Here is a 14,666-nt window from a genome sequence, read left to right on the forward strand (position 1 = left end):
TCACCTGGGAAGGTTTGACAATTTCTGTTACCCAGGCCCATTCCCAGAGATTCTGACTTAATGGCTGGGATGAGGCCTGGCAGCAGGAATTTTTAAATCTCCCCAGGTGATTCCAATGGGCTGTCAGGTTTGAGGACCAGGGCTCAAGGCGATTGCCCCTCAAACACAAATGTGCAGACAAATCACCAGGAGATCTTGTTACCATGAGGAGTCTGATTTAGCAGGTCTGGATCGCGGCCCAAGTTACTCATTTCTAACCAGCTCCTGGGTTACACCAAAGCTGCTGGGTCTAGGTCCATACTTTTGAGTGCAAATGGCTATGCCTCAGCATTTCTCAGAGTGTGGGTCCCAGACCACCTGCTTCCAAATCACCTGGGAAGGGGCAGAACCCACCCCACTGAACCAAGCCTGCACCTGTTTGCTCCTGGTCTTTTTCATCCATGTGGGGACCCAGCCCCAGGCCTGGACTTAGTAGGAATTCCTATAAATATGTGTTGAAGTTAACAGAGAACACTTTTCAAAGACCAAGTAGGGAGCAAGCTCAGGACACCCAGGGTTAGGACACCTGGGTCCAGTCCCATTTCAACCATTCGCTGGCCGGGACACATCCTCGTCCCAATATTGACTCCTCCCTCAGTGCCAGCCACAGTTTGGGGTGCCTTGGACACATTGTCTCCCCTACTCTGCCCAGCAACCTGTGAGCTAGGTACTATTATTGCCCCTTTTTTCTTGATTTGGAAGTCATGGTTCAGAGAGGTCACAGAACTGGCTCTGGGTCACACAGCAAGGAAGAGAGAAAGGAGCCAGGAGTGAAATGCAGGTCTGTGCCTTGACCTCTTGGCCAAATCCGCACACACAGAGCCTCAGTTTTCTCATCTGTAAAATGGCCTGTCTGCCTCACAGAGCGGCTGAAGACCCATTGCGTGGGGAATGTGGAGTGTAAGGCACGCAACACCTGCCGGCCAGGGGTTGGGGCCCGCCTGTCCCGGCTCCAGGGTCCAGCTGTTGCTGGACTCCTTGGGACTCTTTCTCCGCCATTGCTTGAGTTCTCAGGATTGAGGGCAGGGTGGTAAATCACAGCAAAATGTATGTGCTGGGTACAGCTGGAGATCAGGAAAAGCTCATAAAGAGACATGAAGTCCAGGACACTCTGTTAGGAAGTTCTGGTTCCAGTTTTCACTCAGCTATGTGATGTCTGAGCCAAACCCTCACTGGGCAGTAGCCCAAGAGCTGCATCCTCATTGAGCGGAAGTGGCAGGAGAGGCTGGCAGGAGGGACTGGCTGGGAGGGGCTGGTTAGGACGGGCCTGCAGGAGGCGCTGGCAGGGAGAGGCTGGAAGGAAGGAGTTGGCTGGGATCGGGATTTCCCCGGCCCCACTGGGAGTCCGGGCCTCAGTGAAATTCCTTAGAACCTTTGAGATGTATCAGTAGGCTCTGAAAATGTGGCCCCAAGACACCAAGGATGGGATTTTCCTGAAGACAGGGTGGCTGAGGGGGCAATGGGGGGAAGGAGATGGAGGGAGAGGAGGAGGGGTTGCCCCTGCACGAAGGCTGCCTCCAGCCTAAAAGGACCTCAGACATTCTTGCGCAACCCATCACCACCACCACCACACCTACCTCCTGAACTGGCAGCCTCGGCCTCAGCCTCAGGCTCCTCCTTGGTCTCCGCCCAGTCCTGGGGCTCCTTTTCAGCCTCCTCTTCAGCCACCTCCTCGGCCTCCTCCTTGGCCTTCTCTTCAGCCTCCTCCTCGGCCTCCTCCCCAACTTCCTCCCACAGCTTCTGCAGAGAATAAAGTGAAAACAGAAACTGTGACCATCAGCCCCCAGCCCTAGTCTCAGCAGCTCCTGTTAGATCTGCCTTCAGAAGTCCACATGGGCCCAGTTCTGCTTCTTGCCCTGCCCAGCCAGTCAGGTCCTGCCAGCCCACCTTCTGGGCATCCTGGGAGTAGCCTACAACCTGTAGAGGGCAGTGCACCCAGGACCTACGGGTCCTAACAGCTGGACGTGTCACCTGTGATGAGGGACACTCTCCTTGCAGCCTGGCACATGGGGGAACAAAGCATCGACAGCACCACTCTTCACAGTGTGCAAGCCCTTTTGGGTCCTCCTACAGGCCCAAGGGAGGCGTCTGTAGCCCCCTCGTACACAGGTGGCCACTGGGACCCAGAGTGGGGAGGCGACTTGCCCCAAGACAGGCACCCACAGGAGGACTCGAGCCGGGTCCACCCGTCTCCCCACCCACGGCCTAGGCCACTATCTGACCCCTGCCAAGAGGGGGCCTCGCAGGACCCGCCACCCTGCTCCCTCTGTCCTGAGGGCATCTTACCAGCCAAAACCCCCCCATAAGCAAAGTGGACAAGGTCCCCATCCTTCCACCAATGCCAAGCCAGGCCTCAGAGGTGCCAGTGCCTGGTGCTTCTCATACCTGGTCTGAAGCGCTCTGGGGCCGGGTCCCGTCTTCTTCACTCTGGCCCACGCCCACCTGCGACACCGCACAGCTATCCAGCAGCACCCTGTGACCCGGGGCGGGGTGGGGAGGATAAAAGGACTGGGTTAGGGGTGTTAAAGGTTTCCCCAGCCCTGCTGAGGGCCACGCTCTGTGCCAGGAGCGGAGGGTACAGAGATGCCCAAGAACCAGTCTCAACCTCAGGAGCCTCCAGGGCAGTGTCCTGCTAACAATCGCCCCATCTGAGACATGCACTCAGCAAGGCACTGTGAAGGACATGCCACAACTCTGCTAGGAAGGAGGGCTTCCTAGAGGAGGTGGCCTGTAAGCTGAGCCTCCAGGATGATGATTTTACCACAAAGAATGGCGGGGAGGAAAAGCTTGCCCAGGAAATGGGAACAACATGTGTGAGAAATGCATGGAGGATGGTTGGAGGAGCTGTCATCTGGGGTCTCCCAGTCTCCAGGCAATCTTGGTGATGGGTAGAGCATGACAAAAGTGAGGCCCAGAGAGGTGAAGTGACCTGGCGAAATCACACAGCAAATTGTCCCAAACCACACAAACCTCAAACCCAGGCCCTGGTTCTTCCCATGCCATGAGATCAGAGCCACTGCAACTGCTGAAGTTTTCATGGGTGCCGGGCCCAGGCAGCAGGCATACATAAGTGATAGGGCCAGGGGTGAGGGTGCAGTGGGCAGGGAGGGCTGTGGCAAATTAGTGAACCCACGTCCATTTGAAGGCAGCAACCCCACTCCGCTGGAAAAGGGGGCCCAGGTGGCCAGATCATTCCATTTTCAAACAGAGCCTGAAATATATCTTTCTAAGGTAAAGTTGTCTGATATTTAGATGCTGATAATTCAAATTAATATATCTTTATTAATATGTAGTAGCCAAAAGAACCCGTCTCCAGGCTAAATTAGATGTCCGTGTGCGACCTCTGGGTTAAAATGATGACTCAGGACCAGGGACTAATGTGATTTTTGTAGTTAGGATTAGTTCCTGCTTCCTAACACCCCCTCCCCACCCCTCAGACTCCTGTCATCCAGGGGCTCACAGAGGATGCTCTGGGGTGTCTGCCACCCAGGAAACTTGAATGCATCATTCTCTACCCAGAGGGCCAAGTCTCAGCCCTCCTGAGCAAGGACGGTGGGGCAGGAAGGTGGAGACGGGATTGTTGCCTAGTCGGTCTGGAGCCAGCCGCTTGGCAGCAGAAATCAGTCGGTAATCACATTGCCACAGCGGCTCCTGGGCTGCGTGCCAGGCAGTCTGCATGAAAAGTCTCCCCAGATCCTCCTCCAAATTACCCTGAGAAATCTATAAACGCGGTACACCACAGCAACAAAATCATATGATCATCTCAATAGATGCAGAAAAAGTAATTGACAACATTCAACATCATTCCATGATCAAATCTTTCAACAAATTACATATAGAAGAAATGGACCGCAATACAATAAAGGTCATATATGACAAGCCCGCAGCTGACATCATACCTAATGTTGAAAAGCTGAAAGCTTTTCCTTTAAGATCAAGAACAAGACAAGCATGCCCACCCTCACTAGTTCTTTATTTTTCTTTTTATTTATTTATTTATTTATTTATTTATTTATTTTGAGACAGGGTCTTACTCTGTCACCAAGGCTGGAGTGCAATGGCATGATCATGGCTCACTACAACCTCAACCTCCCAGGCTCAAGCCATCCTCCTGCTTCAGCCTCCCGAGTAGCTGGGACTACAGGCATGCTCCACCACTCCTGGCTATTTTTGTTTTTGTTTTGTTTGGTTTGGTTTGGTTTGGTATTTTTAGTAGAGACAGGCTCTTGCTACATTGCCCAGGCTGGTCTCAAACTCCTGGGCTCAAGTGATCCTCCCACCTTGGTCTCCCAAAGTGCTAGGATTATAGGTGTGACCCACCACGCCTGGCCCACTCTCACCACTTCTATTCAATGTACTATAAGAGGTCCTGGCTAGAGCAATTAGGCAAGAGGAAGAAATGAAAGGCATCCAAATTGGAAGGGAAGAAATTAAATTGTTCCTCTTTGCAGATAATTTGATCTTATATATAAAAAAATCCCTAAAGATTCCACCAAAAAACTGTTAGAACTGATAAGCCAATTCAGTAAAGTTGCAGGATATAAAATCAACATAGAAAATTCAGTAGCATTTCAATATATTAACAATGAACTATCTGAAAAAGAAATGAAACAACCCAATTTACAATAGCTATAAAATAAAATAAAATGCTTAGGAATAAATTTAATCAAGAAGGTGACAGAACCATATGCTGAAAACTATAAAACATCGATGAAAGAAACTCAAGAAGATGGCTGGATGTGGTGGCTCATGCCTGTAATCTCGGCATTTTGAGAGGCTGAGACGGGAGGATTGCTTGAGTGCAGGAGTTCGAGACCAGCCTGAACAACACGGCAAAATCCCATCTCTATAAGATACAAAAACTAGCTGGGTGTGGTGGCATGTGCCTGTGGTCCAAGCTACTTGGAAGGCTGAGGTGGGAGGATTGCTTGAGCCTGGGAGGTGGAGGCTGCAGTGAGCCGTGATTGCACCACTGTACTCCAGCCTGGGCAACAGAGCAAGACCCTGTCGCAAAAAAAAAAAAAACCCTACCCACATTGATTGAACACTACTTAAATGTAAAATCTGAAACTATAAAACCAATATATAAAATATAGGGGGAAAACCCTATGATATTGGCCTAAGCAATGATTTTTAAAAATATGAACCCAAGAGCACAGGCAATGAAAGCAAAAATATACAAAATGGGATTACATCAAACTAAAAAACTTCTGCACAGCCAAGGAAACAATCAACATAGTGAAGAAACACCCTACAGAACGGGAGAAAATACTTGCAAACCGTAAGTCAGATAAGGGGTTAATATCCAAAATATATAAGAAACTCAACTCAATTGTAAGGAAAAAAACTGATTTAAAAAAATGGGCGAAGAATCTGAATACACATTCCTCGGTGTCTCAAAAGATGACATACAAATGGCCAACAGGTATATGAAAAGATGCTTAACATCACTAATCATCAGAGAAATGCAAATCAAAACCGCAATGAAATATTAACTTCTCACCTGTTAGAATGGCAATTATCAAAAAAACAAGATAGGCCGGGTGCAGTGGCTCACACCTGTAATCCAAGCACTTTGGGAGGCCGAGGTGGGTGGATCATGAGGTCAGGAGTTCGAGACCAGCCTGGCCAACATTGTGAAACCCTGTCTCTACTAAAAATACAAAAATTAGGCGGGCATGGCAGCACACTTCTGTAATCCCAGCTACTTGGCAGGCTGAGGCAGGAGAATTGCTTGAACCCAGAAGGCGGAAGTTGCAGTGAACTGAGATTGCACCATTGCACTCCAGCTGGGGCGACATAGTGAGACTCTGTCCCCCGCCCCCACCCAAAAAAAGACAAGATAGCAAGTGTTGGTGAGGATGCAGTGGAAAGGGAACACTTACACACTGTTGGTGGGATTGTAAATTAACACAGCCATTATGGAAAAGAATACGGAAGTTCCACCAAAAGTTAAAAATGGAACTACCATATGATTCAGCTGTTGGGTACAGATCCAAGGGAAATGAAAACAGTATGTTGAAGAGGTGTCTGCACTCCCATCATTGCAGCATTAATTTTTTTTTTTTCAAGACAGAGTCTCGCTGTGTTGCCCAGGCTGGAGTGCAATGATGCGATCTCAGCTCACTGCAACCTCAGCCTCCCGGGTTCAAGTGAGTCTCCTGCCTCAGCCTCCCGAGTAGCTGGGAGTACAGGCCCATGTTACCACACCCGGCTAATTTTTGTATTTTTAGTACAGGCAGGGTTTCACCATGTTGGCCAGGCTGGTCTTGAACTCCTGACCTCAGGTGATCCACCTGCCTCAGCCTCCCAAGTGTCTATCAACAGATGAGTGGATCAAGGAAATGTCCTATATATACACAATAGAATTCAGCCTTTAAGATGAAGGAAATTTGGTCATTTGTGAACCTTGAGGACATTATGTTAAGTGAAATAAGCTAAACACAGAAAGACACATACCATATGATCTCACTTATATGTGGAGTGTAAAAAAGTTGAACTCACAGAAGGAGAGAATAGAATGGTAGTTACCAGGGGCTGGGGAGGGGTGAGAGGTGGGGAGATAGATGTTGGTTAAAGGGTACAAAGATTCAGCTAGATAGGAAGCATAAATGTGAGAGATCTATTATACAGCCTGTGACTCTAGTTAATAGCAATGTATTTGTAAAAATTGTTAAGAGTAGATCTAAACTGTTCTCACCACAAAAAATGATGAACATATGAGGAAATGTGTATGTTAATTAGCTCAATTTAGCCATTCCACAATGTATACATAATTCAAAACAACAATTATATACAAAAATATATACAATTTATGTCAATTGAAAAAATAATTAGGCTGGGCACGGTGGCTCATGCCTGTAATCCCAGCACTTCGGGAGGCCGAGGCGGGCGGATCACTTGAGGTCAGAAGTTTGAGACCAGCCTGGCCAATTTGGCAAAACCCGCCTCTACTAAAAATACAAAAATTAGCCAGGCACAGTGGTACATGCCTGTAATCCCAGCTACTCGGGAGGCTGAGGCAGGAGAATCGCTTGAACCCAGGAGGCAGAGATTGCAGTGAGCCAGGATCATGCCACTCCACTCCCTGGGCAACAGAGCGAGACTGTCTTTAAAAAAAAAAAAAAAAAAAAAAAAAAACAAGAAAAGAAAAAATAATTAACTTTTTAAAAGAGCCTAGGAAAAAAAAAACTCAAATCTCACATAACCCTGACAGATCGTAACTGTTACTGCTCACATGCAAGCTGAGAAAACAGAGGCTCAGAGAGTTTCGATGGCCAATCCACGGTCATACCGCCTGTGCAAGGTGGGCCTGGATAAGATACTGCATCACTGACCCCAAGGCCACGTGCTTAATGCTCTGTTTCACTGCCCGCCTCTGAGTATTTTGGAGACTGTGCCTTCTACACTAAGGAGAAGTCAGCCTTGCACAAATGGGTTAAAGACAGGTCTCCGGCTGCAAGGGGGATGACTGGATGACTTTCCTGAAATAGATACAGGGTCTGTCTCGGCTCTCTGCCTACAGCACAAGGCTCAGAAAATGAACTGCCCACAGGCCCAGCCAGAGGCTTCCTGGGGTCCTGCTTATTCCAGTATCAGACCAGAAGCCCCTGTATGGCCTTGGGCAAGTCACCTCGAAGCCCTTGGGCTGCCTCTGTCTGCTCATCTGTCAAATGGGCAGGATTTGCCTGGCCTGTGCTGCCTGTCCTATTTGAGTAAGATCAGAAGGGCCAGTGAGAATCTCACAGAAAAGTCAAAAAAAGACTGCCAGATGTTGTTCTGGTGATTCTTCTGGATTCTTCATCACTAAACATTGGGAGCAGCTTTCCTTGTCTGTAATGCCAAGAATCCCAGCTCTACGCTTACTGGCAGGGCCCTGTCTCTGAACCTCAGTTCTCTCATCTGTGAAATGGGATGAGAGAATAATAGAATCTGCCATTCAGGCTGCCTTAGCCGTGAGTGGCATGGAAAAAAATCGTAAGTCAAATGGAGGCCATTATTATTGTTCTTGTCAGTATTATTATTAATCCCAGAGGAGGTGGTGATCTGCAGGGTTATGAAAGCACCCACATGGATTGAGAAACCTTTTGCACAAAAATCCCCAGCTATCAAAACACCTAAACAGCCCAGTGGTGGCGCTGTCAGCATCACCAGGGGCTGTCTAGGGGCCATGTTACCAAAGCCGTATGGCCCCTGCTTGACAGGGTGCCCAGTGCCTGCCAAGGCCCCCTCTTGTGCAGCCCAGAAGCAGCAAGCCATCAACTTCCAGAAAGTTCCCAAGTCCCAGGGATTTCCAAGCAAAGGAACAGACAGATTGGCTGAGGTTGGCTTCCTGGAGACACCCTCCGGCTTTCCAAGTTTAAGATCCAGGGAGCAGCAGTGGCAGCCAGCTCTCAAAAGCTTACCCGTCCACTCCTCCCGCCTTGTGCCATCCCGCAGGCCGTGCCCCAACATTAAGGTCCTCACTGTCACCTTCAGCAGACTGTCCACCTGAAATCCCAGCCCCAAAAGCAGGAAGGAGGGGAGCCTTAGGGAGAGGCAGCCACCTACTTGGATCTCTCGGTCGGGACCAGTCAGGATGCCCATGGTGCAGGGGTTCAGCTGGGGGCTGTGGCGTTCATCCCAAGCCTGGGTCGGTGCATGCAAGTGGGAGCCCAGCTCCCGAGCCAGGGTGGCTCCAGTGGCAGAGGAGCCAGCAATCCTTCCTGCTTCTAATCAGATTGAGGAGATGTGCAGGGAACGGCAGAAGCATCCCCAGGGAGGCCAGGTGGAACCAAAAGGCCTCGGTTGCTAGGGAAAGCTGAGCTGTTGCCTGTAGAGACCGGGTCTCTAGGCGACCATCTGCCCGTTACCAGGCCCTAACATCATCCGTAACCTGTGTCTCTGCAAAGCTGGCCAAGAGCATCCTTCCCCAGCCATTGACAGCCCAGTTTTTCTTGCCCTGGGCCTCACACCCTCTGGCCCTGGCCCTGTGATCACCCACTCTGTCACTCCCTTGTCCCTCCCTGGGCCTGGAGCCCAAAAGTTCCCCGAGTTCAAAACTCTGGGTAAACATTTGTATGAAGATGTTCACGCCTGCAGCATCTGCCGGTAACTCTGGATGCATGTGCATTTGTGCAAGGCTGTCATGTGGATGTGTGCAAGTATGTACATGTGTGCCTGTGTGCACACACATGTATGAATATGTATGAATGTGCTGCCTGTGCTTGTGCATATATGAAGCATGTGTGTGGGTATACGTGTGTGCATGCCTGTACATGTAAGTGTGTGCATAACCCACCATGTATGTCTGTGTTGGTGTGCTGGTGCATATGGGTATAGTGCAGATATGTGTGTGTGTGCCCATGTGTACTGCATTCTGAGAACATGTGTATAGATAGTACACATCTGCACATGCATGTATGTGAGCATAGTTGATCACCGGCCTTCAAAGGGTGTCTCAGATCCAGAGCAGTGGCAAATACAGGGGTTTTCCAGCCTGGGTGTTAGGTGTACAAGTTCAGCAAGGCAGCCACTTGTAGCTATACACCCCACACAGAAGCACAGCTCCACAGAAAGCAGAGGGCAAACAAGCTGCTCTAATGAAACCAGGCAGCAGCTAAGTTCCTCATCTTGCTGGGACTGCAGGGTGGCTCAGAAGGCAGAATTAGGACAAGTCAGGAAGGGACAGAAGCCATAGGGAAGCAGGCTTAGTTTTGGTCTAAGAAATAATTTCACAAGTCAGCGGGGCATATGGATGACATGGACAGCCTTTGAGAGGTTGTGAGCTCCCCGTCATTGGAGGTAAGCAAGTAGAGGCTGTGTGGCCTCCTGTCAAGGATGGAAAGAGTCTATGTGAACTGAGTAAGGATGGACTAAAAGCAGCTGACACTGAACAGGCTTCCAGCTCTGAAATCCTGTTTAACTATTTCCTGACTGGAACGAAAAGAGGCCACTGGGGGACGAGAACATCAGTGGCCATCGATGGGGCACTTACTCCCCTACAACTTCCATCATCACCGCTGGCCCTGATGACCCCTCTGCAGGAGCCTTTTATTATCCCCCATTTTACAGATGTGGAGGCAGAAGCTCTGAGCGGGTACACCACTTGCCCCGGTCATTTCACTAACAGAAGCAAAGTGGAGTTGGCATTTCTGATGCCAAAGCCTGTGCTCCTAACACTCACAGTGCTATCCTGTCTCAGGCCATGGCCAGAGGGACAGGTCAGGGAGAAAGGACGTGGGTCATGAGGTACCATGGTGGTCAGAGACACAGGGACATAATGCCAGGGGACTGGAGCAAGGAGAGAGTAACTTACTGTCACCTGGCCCACCATAACAGTCTCCTCACTGTTCTCCCTGACTCAATCTTTCTCCAACACAGCTGCCAGATCATGCCACTCTCCTGCTCATGAACCTTCAATGGCTCCCCATTGCCTTTGGGAAAACAAGTTCAAGGCTTTACAACCTGCTTTTGAGGCAGTCCTTCTTTCTTCTTCTTCTTCTTCTTTTTTTTTTTTTAAGTAGAAATGGGGTTTTGCTATGTTGGCTAGGCTGGTCTCGAACTCCTGGGTTCAAGTGATCCACCCGCCTCGGCCTCCCAGAGTGCTGGGATTACAGGCATGAGCCACCACGCCTGGTCGACCTTCCTGAAACACTAACTTGGCTTCTGGGCCCCACACTCTTCTTGTCTCTGCCCTGCTCACTGGTGCCTCCTCCTCAGTCCTTTTTGGTTCCTCATCTCCCCAACCTCTGGTCTTGTCCATGAGCCTCTCCTCTATCCACACTCGCTCCCTGGGCATCTCCTTGAGCCCCACAGCTTTCAATGCCACCTACATGCCCAGAATCCCGATGTCACATCTCCAGCCCCACCTCTCCTGCTCCTAACTCCAGGCACAGGTGTCCAACTGCCTGCTCTTCCCCATGCGTATCCCCCTGTCCAGTCATCCTTCCACTCACCCTCCATAGTGTTTCCTGATCTCCAGTGTTTAATTTTTATTTTAACTGAACTCTTCTGTGTGTTTAACGTTGAAATATATGGATGTGGGTGGACGATCGACCATTACTGGGCAGTAGAGCAGAACCCAGGACAGCCCTAGAAGGCATCAAAGGCAACCAAGGTGGGTGGATATGGAGGGGAGGCAGCCTTGACTTTGTGAATAATGGGAGAACTGGGAGCCCACTGCATATGTCCCTGCAGACAACTAACATTTATTTGGTGCCCACTGTGTACCAGGCACTGTTCTAGGCTCTAGGGACATGGCAGTGAAAGCAACAGATAAAAGCCCCAGCCCTCTTGGAGGCTGCATTCTAGTGTGTGTGGGGGGGGATGTGGAGAGGTGGGTAATATGATTCCCAGGTCATGATGAGCACAGCAGGGGAACCCCAGCTTCTCACAGCCTCTTTGGTCAAAGCCCAGCCTTACACAGCACAGAACAACAGAAAGGAGCTCCCATGACCAGCAGAGTGCCCAGACCCCAGGAGCTCAGCCAACCCCAGCCCCAGGGCCGTTCCCAGACGGGTAAGCAAATGACTTACTCAGTCACCTCCTCCTCTTCCTCCTCCTCCTCCTCTTCCTCTTCCTCCTCCTCATCTTCTTTCTCCTCTTCAATCCGGGACAGCTCTCTGAGTTGGGGTTAGAGGCAGGAGGTGAGCCCACCCGAAGCTGCCCCGCTGAGTCTACCTCCTGCCTCTATTTTCTGTAGGATGTCCCATGACACCTGACCCCAGACCTGGACTTTCCAACCAAGGCTCAACCTGGGGAGCCCCACCCGAGCAACCCTGAACTCTCTCTGGCAACAAACCCTCTCCTCTGCATGAGGGGACTGTCCCAGCCACTGTGCTGGTGGTGACCCTAGGTCAGCCTCTGATCCTCTCTGGGCCTCAGTTTCCCCATCTTAGCTATGTAAGTTATGGGCTTCAGAACCCGAGACCTCCCACTGTCACCAAGCATCTCTAGTAGGAACAAAGATTGCGACATCCCTGTGGAAGGCGACTTGGCAATCATGACCACAATTCCACATTCCCATGACCAATGACCCAGCAATTCCCCTCTAGAAATCTCCTGCAGACGTATTCACACATGTGCAAAGACATGCATACAAGAGTGCCTGATGCAGAATTGTTCATAATAACAAAATTTTGGAACCAACCTAAATGTCCATCAATAGTGAAGAGGTTTAATAAATTATGGTACAGCCATATGATGGAATACTATGCAGCAGTGAAAAATGAAGATGCCCTCTATATCCTGAATGTGGAAAGACCTCAAGGTATATTGTTGAATAAATATAGGAAGGTGCAGATAGGTACATGTGCTATGCCATCTTCTGTACAAAAAGAAAAAAGGAGGGAGATGCGAGCTTGCATGTACCCAGACTGTCTCTGGAGTGGCACATAAGAACCTGGTAGCCGTTCTACCCATGGGAGAAGGATGGCTATATGAAGGCAGGGGGAAGCAGGCTTGGTTCCTGCTCTGTGCCTTTTCATACCTTTGAGATAAGGTACTGCATGCTTGGCACTTTCTCAAACAATAACTAATCTTTTAGGGTCTTCTCAGACTCCCCACCTGGGCATCTTCTCCACAGCTTTGTTCTCTTCTTCATAAGCTGGAACCACCTCTGTACCCTGTGGGCTGGTACTGATATCCTGGTGGGCATCCTCCCAGGGCGGTTCAACCTCCTCTAGGACAAGGTCAGGCTCCACTTGCCCTCCAGGAAGGATGCTGACTGCAGGGAACACAGGAAGAGCCATTTATGGGATGTGCAGGAGAGTGGGCTTGGGCCTCTGAGTCCCAGGGAGCCTGCAGGGAGCCCTGGCTGTCGCCAGCAGTGCCTCAGTGCTTAGTCATGCAGTGGGGAAATGGCACTTTCCATTTTCAGCGGGACCAGATCGGTGTTCCGGTGATAGGTTGAAGCCTGTGCTCATTCACTCTGTCTCCATTATTTTCCCCCCTTCTCCTCTTGAGACAGAGCTTTGATTATGGTTGATCCTGTTTGTTTCTCACGGGGGATTCCTTCTTAAAGGTTTGTGCAGAGGCAGAAACAATGCTTCCAATCACAGCATCACAGGGATGCCAAAAGGCCCAGGTTCAGGGTCCACCTGGCCACATCCAGGTGCAGGTGGACTGGATTGTCCTGGGGGATGCAGAGAGAGCTTGCCCGCTTCCTGCTCTGTAGATGCCACCCCCGGGTGACAGCACGCCCATACATTCGGCATTTGCTTCTGAGAGTCCTTCCCTCCCTCCTGGGCCTAGAGGCTCTGCCTTCCAGGGAAACTCAACTTTCTCATGGAGGTGGTCCCAATTTCAGATGGGAGTCTAATTTTCAACACTTCTTCAAGTATGCTGGTCCTTGACAACGAAAACACCCTGGGCCTGTGAGCTTGGCAGATGCTCAAAGGGAGTGCAGAGCAGTCTCATCAGGAACCTAAGCCTACCCCCAGGCAGGTGTCAGGGACAAAGGACAATGCCTGAATACTAGGTGTCCCCCAAAAGCTCCAGGGATCTTGGTGGCCCTCAGCCAAACATGAATTAGTAATAGTGACTTTTTTGTTGTTGAGACAGAGTCTTGCTCTGTCGCTCAGGCTGGAGCGCATTAGTGCAATTATGGCTCACCGCAGCCTCGACCTCCTGGGCTTAAGCAATCCTCCCACCTCACTCAGCCTTCTGAGTAACTGGGACTACAGGCATGCACCACCATACCTGGGTAGTAGTAACAATGACTTTAAATGGAAGCCGGCCTCAAGTCTTATCCTGAGACTTTGGCTGTTATTGTTCATGATGTTGCATAACAACAATAATAGTAACAGCAGCTGCATTTTTGAGCACTTACTATGTTCCAGACCCTGTGCTGAGTGGCTTACATGGAATAACTCAATTAGTCCTCACATCAACATTTTGGGGTTATAATTTGCATCCCCATTTTATTTTCCCTCTTTTATATTTTTCTCCCCATTTTACAGATGAGCAAACTGAGACACACATAAATACCTTCTTTTATGGGGTGCTTCCATTGCCAGGCACAGAGCTCCCCACTTCTAGGTACAGATATTATCCCTGTTTCACAGATGAGGTGCTGCCTGCCCTCTAGGGAAGCCCCAACCGCATCCTGAACTAGCTGTTTCCATGGTTGCTCCGGCTCCTCTGGCCCTGCAAACGCCCCTGGGGTTTGGCCAGGGAGGCTCCTCCAAGTGTGACCCTGAATCCGGTGGTGGGACGCTTTGTCTGTGTCAGTCTATGCTGCTGTCCAGCAATAGTGCAGTGTCTCCACTCTAAGCAGCCCCTTGGGATGCCAGTTCCTGCCTAGGCATAGCAGGGGACATCCAGGGAACAGAACATCTTGCCTGACAGCACGTGAGCTTTCACAGCAGCCCCAAAGGGCAGAAACAGTACTTTCCCCCTTTTAAAGAGAGCCAGCTCAGAGAGGCTGAGTGTCTTGTCCCAGGCCACACAGGAAGGTGGAGGCAGAGCCAGGTCCCCTGACTCCCGTTTTCCCAGTGCACTATCCCAGGTGATAAATGTGCCCCACGAGCGCCTCACTGGCATCAGCGGCCACTCCTTATGGGGTGCTGTCCTTAAGAATTGATGCTGTCCTTGCTTCCACACTTCCTTTCCTTTCCTTTCCATTAACATTTTCTTTTTAGGTCCTA

The 14,666-nt window shown here is 50.1% G+C and overlaps 1 protein-coding gene across 1 annotated transcript in view; it reads right to left on the bottom strand.

The window, feature by feature from the left end:
* The window catches only part of CNGB1 (cyclic nucleotide gated channel subunit beta 1), a 96,911-nt gene that overhangs the window by 58,188 nt on the left and 24,057 nt on the right, over positions 1–14,666 (bottom strand). Inside the window, exons 14-17 of the mRNA XM_055100784.2 lie at positions 12,586–12,745; positions 11,556–11,642; positions 2,425–2,512; positions 1,617–1,779 (exon numbers count right to left, since the gene is read on the bottom strand). Coding sequence (XP_054956759.2) covers positions 1,617–1,779; positions 2,425–2,512; positions 11,556–11,642; positions 12,586–12,745 — 498 coding nt within the window. The remainder of the gene's footprint in view (positions 1–1,616; positions 1,780–2,424; positions 2,513–11,555; positions 11,643–12,585; positions 12,746–14,666) is intronic.

The sequence above is a fragment of the Pan paniscus genome, chromosome 18, assembly GCF_029289425.2.
Source record: "Pan paniscus chromosome 18, NHGRI_mPanPan1-v2.0_pri, whole genome shotgun sequence".
NCBI lineage: Eukaryota > Metazoa > Chordata > Mammalia > Primates > Hominidae > Pan > Pan paniscus.